The 5000-nt window shown below is 42.0% G+C and overlaps 1 protein-coding gene across 4 annotated transcripts in view; it reads right to left on the bottom strand.

The window, feature by feature from the left end:
• Positions 1-5000, bottom strand: part of LOC123514843 (potassium voltage-gated channel subfamily H member 8-like) — a 394273-nt gene that overhangs the window by 354154 nt on the left and 35119 nt on the right. For all 4 annotated transcript variants that reach the window (XM_045273080.1, XM_045273082.1, XM_045273081.1 and 1 more), the window contains exon 2: positions 3570-4188. In XM_045273080.1, the coding sequence (XP_045129015.1) occupies positions 3570-3645 (76 nt within the window). In that variant the 5' untranslated portion in view covers positions 3646-4188. The remainder of the gene's footprint in view (positions 1-3569; positions 4189-5000) is intronic.

Raw genomic sequence — 5000 nt, 5'->3', positions numbered from 1 at the left:
TCGAGACACACAGAAGGTCACCTGCCTTTCAATGTTCTTAGGGTAAGCCACTTCATCTCCTGCCGCGTGTCGTATCTCAGTCATCCCTCTCACTCTCACTCTCACTTTTTTTTTCTCTCTATACCCACTTTTTTATTCTTTCTATGCATTTCTACTTCAGTTAGTGAAAAGTGCTCATGTATCAGCCTTTTTTTGATCAGTAGAAACAATTCGTCTTTTGTTTCTAGTTTATTATTTTAAGTACGACAGATCGGCTCTGTGAGGAGACCGGCAACTGCGTGGGCCTCTTTTTTTATAGATTTGTTACTCTTGCCCAGTCCTTCTCTCTTATATAAAGGAAAAGATAAATCATTTGTTCTTATACAAATACTAAACGAATGACCTATACAGCCAACTAATTCGTCTTACTACTTTCCAATACTCGAGTTATTATCAGTAAAATTCCATACAACGCCTTAAAAAACTAACTTATAAATACAAGAGCTTATTTAAAGTATAAATGCAGAACACTTGACCCCTTCAGTACCATGACACGCTTCCATATTCATTTTATTTAGTATCTGGTGATTTTACACAGCTTCAAAAACTCATGTCGGGATTAAAATGGTGAAAACTCTGGCCATTTATCTTCTGACCTCCATGAACCTTTTCTAATATCAACAAAATGGTCTAATCTACACAAAAATCAAGGTAAAAATGTGTCCCAGTACTGAAGGTGTTAAAAAGTACGTTAATTGTGTTTTTTCATCCTTTCTATCCCTTGTTTCTCTATTCCAGCATCCTCCCTTTCACCACCGATGCTGAATCTGTACAAGAGAGTCACATCACAAAAACACCTAAAAAAAACTTACATTTACATCCAAGAGAACCTGTTTATAGCCGTGAGAAGACAATGAAACCTTTATATCAGTGTACTTTCAACCTCTTTCTCTCTCTCTCTCTCTCTCTCTCTCTCTCTCTCTCTCTCTCTCTCTCTCTCTCTCTCTCTCTCTCTCTCTCTCTCTCTCTCTCTCTCTCTCTCTCTCTCTCTCTCTCTCTCTCTCTCTCTCTCTCTCTCTCTCTCTCTCTCTCTCTCTCTCTCTCTCTCTCTCTCTCTCTCTCTCTCTCTCTCTAAAGCCTTCGCCACATTCTCTTTTCTCTGTTCCCGATGCTCTCACAGATTATGGATTTTTGGCGTGTATTTTTAAATCGTGGTATAAAAATAAGCTTTCTCTCGTGGCGGGCAGTGAGTGAGCTCCATCTGGCCCTTGTTTGGATGCACCTGAGCAGAATGGAAGGTAATTTGACACAAGTTTTCTCCTTCACGGGAACTGAGGCGCTGGCTTTGATTGGTTGGCTGTGTTCAAGTTTACGACGATTTCATTGAAGAGAGAGAGAGAGAGAGAGAGAGAGAGAGAGAGAGAGAGAGAGAGAGAGAGAGAGAGAGAGAGAGAGAGAGAGAGAGAGAGAGAGAGAGAGAGAGAGAGAGAGAGAGAGAGAGAGAGAGAGAGAGAGAGAGAGAGAGAGAGAGAGAGAGAGAGAGAGAGAGAGAGAGAGAGAGAGAGAGAGAGAGAGAGAGAGAGAGAGAGAGAGAGAGAGAGAGAGAGGTGTAGATGAGAGAAAATTGGGTTAAGTTAGATTAGGTTACGTTAGGTTAGGTTTGCCAGCATAACACAAGAATAACTACGACAATAAGATGAACAAGAACAAAAAGAATAACAACAACAATAAGAGCGAAGACAAAAACAACAACAACATCAAGCAGAACCCCAACTTTCCAGCCAAACCCTAAGTAATGTCACTCCAAGGTACCACAACCAGTCCCTCTGTCATCCCACCAGCGTACAATCCTGCCTGGAAAATGTCACTCCCTGGAACCATAACCCGTCCCTTTCTCATCCTTCCTCCCAGTCTACAACCTACAAGTAATACAACTCTCATCCCGCCAGCGTACAATCCTGCCTGTAAAATTACTCGTCCACCCACAACCAGTCCCTCTCTCATCCCACCGTACAATTCTGCCCGGAAAATGTCACGTCCAGGATCCACAACCCGTCCCTTTCTCATGCCACCAGCGTACAATCCTGCCTGGAAAGTGACTCGTCCATTGCTTCGCCGGTCTTTCAAACTTTCAACATTCCTGCGTGAAATGGAAGAGACGGAAAGGCGAAACTAATTAGGACTGCGCTCGGTTCCGCACACAGGTGTCAGATATCGAGTAAGTTTTCCTTATTAGAAGCAGATGGAGGCCACACACCACAGACCGGAGACCAGAATGCAGGACGTGTGCAGTTCGCCTTTTTATTAAATCCCTTCGCTGTCACAGTAGTCTTTTGTTGACATTTCCTTCACTGTCATGACTTTTTTGCATGAATATGAAGAAAGAAGAAGAATTCAGCACCATGACGCGTTTCCATTTTTTTTTTTCTATTTGTTGATTATATACAGCTTCAGAAATTTACTTGGGCGATTAAAATAGTGAAGTTTCTAGCCATTAATCTTCTGACCTCCATAGACCCTTCCTGATGTTAATAAAATGGTCTAATCCTACACATATCTTAAGGTAAAAATGTGTCCCAGTATTGAAGGGGTTAATCTAATCGATGCTAAAATGCAGAATCTGGAATTACGATTTCAAGAGATTATAGTACAAAATCGTTCTTTTAAGAGTTATAGATGATAATGGGAAAAATAGGTGAACAGTGAATGGGTAAACTAAGAGTGGCAAAGGTTGTAGATGAATATGGGAAAGATAAATGAACAGTGAATGGGTCGAGTAAGGATGGCAATGGTTGCAGATGATTATGGGAAGATAAATGAACAGTGAATGAGTCAAGTAGAGGAGGCAATGGTTGTAGATGATTATGGGAAAGATAAATGAACAGCGAAAGGCTTAAGTAAGAAGGACAATGGTCTTGGGCAACAAAGAGGACAATGTAAAAGGTACACTAAGGCGCCAAATGTCAAAGAAAAAATTATGCATACCTTCGTAAAAAAATGGGGGACAAGACGTTACAACACCGAAACTGTTAATAATGAGGACATGCAAAATTCTCGATAAATGTTAAGACGTGTTTTAAAATTAGCGTTACTTTATTGTTGACATGTTTCACTCTATCAATCAGCTTTCAAAAAGGCCGAAAGAAAAAGAGAAACTAACTAGATAAAGTAAAGTCAATTATTTAGCAACTTTTTCATCCCATTTGACAAGTTGGCTAAGAGAGTGAATCATTAAGGAACAATATAGCATTAACGCCTTCAGTACCATGACGCGTTTCCATATTCATTCTTCTTACTATTTGGTGATTTATACAGCATCAGAAATTCATGTGAGAATTGAAATAGTGAAGACTGTGGCCATTAATCTTCTCACCTCCATAGTCCCTTCATAATGTCAATAAAATAGTCTAATCGTACACAAATCTCAACATAAAGTGTCCCAGTACTGAAGGGGTTGATTTTCTAAGAAGTGGTAACAGTATATCAATAATTCATCACGTTCTCATCAATGAAACCCTTAGATCTTGTAAAGCCCTTTCCTACATTCTGACGGAGGACTAAGAGGCGTGAGGCGCGGGTACAGTACTCACGTGTTCCATCGAAGCGGGTGGCGATGGTGTCCAGGAAGGTGTTCTGTGGCGCCAGGAGTCCGCGTCTGGCCGGCATGGTGGCGGCGTGACGGCCCGGAGGCTAACTCAAGTGCCGCTAACACACTGCAGTGGCTGGAACCATCGGACTGCCTCGGACACCTGGCTTCTAACGTCACCTTATGTCCACCTCTCCACTAAACACCTGATATCGCCTCACAGTGCCATCGTCAGCCAGGTGTCGGGTAGGGATGGTGCCACTTGACGCCAAGAGTGACAGCCTGAAGGGTCTGCCGGAGTGACCTCAGTGCCTTCCTTCACCAGACGGTCAGTGCAGCAGGGCAAGCCGGCACGAGTCACTAACACTATACAAACAGCACACACCACAGGGCATTCCTCCAGTTGGCGTAATTAAAATAATCAAAGCACCAACTAAAGCTTCCGTCTCGCTTCGTGTTTCACTTCCCCTTCACGTCAAACAGACACTTTGTTTCCTGCGAGGGTGCCGCGAGAGGTGCTCTGCCGGGAGTCTGCAGGATGGGATGGGCACGACTGCCACCCCTCCCACCGCGCGTGCCAAGGGCTTATCCGACTGATGGTCCTGCCGCGCCCCGCACTCAGCCTAAAGAGAAAAGATGTAGAAAGATTAGAAGTTCAGTCAGCCTGGAAAGAAGAGATATAGGAAGATTGTTATAAGTTTAGTTCTGAAAACACGTCATTTTATCTCACACACTCAAGAAGACTGAAAAAAATATATTGTACTTTTCATTCAGACCTAGATTAACTTGTATTGTGATTCATTGAGGCCTGCTATACATCCATCTTATTCCATTTCATGTCTTTTACTCCTGTTCTTTTACATGTTTCGTTTCCCCTTTCTCCTTTTCCTCCTCCAGCACCACTTCCCTTGCAGCACACACCGCCTAACACTATCTCGCGGGAGCCATAAGTCCTGAACACAAGCTGGCTGGGCTCTCTACTTCCTAAACAAATATTTTCTGGTGTGAGCGCGTGTGTAGAAAAAAACAATGATTCTTTCCTTTACCTTCACTATAAATAACACTCTGGTGCCGAGGTGGAGGTTGCTCGCGATGGTTATGTGGTTTTACTATTAGATTCCTTATGCAGTAACCAGGTTAGGTTTTTAGGGAAGGGGAATTGGTATGAAAAACAGGAGTGGCGTGTATTCCCTTGTGTTTTTCTGATTACATGATATGATGTTTTGCTTTTCTTTACTTTTAATTTGCTTTTCTTATTGTCTATCTGTTTTATCCATTTTTAGGGGGTTAAGATGTAAAATACTGTAATTCGTTTTCAGATTTTACTAAGAACTGTCTATTGTGTTTTCGTTTTTTTATTTTTTATTATGTGGTATGGTGTTTTTGCTTCCCTTTTTATCAGTTTCTTTCCTTATTATGTACTTTATTTAGGAGC

This window comes from Portunus trituberculatus, chromosome 38 (assembly GCF_017591435.1).
Source record: "Portunus trituberculatus isolate SZX2019 chromosome 38, ASM1759143v1, whole genome shotgun sequence".
Lineage (NCBI taxonomy): Eukaryota > Metazoa > Arthropoda > Malacostraca > Decapoda > Portunidae > Portunus > Portunus trituberculatus.
Note: the sequence above shows the minus strand (reverse complement) of the source record. Positions and strands in the feature narration are given on the sequence as shown.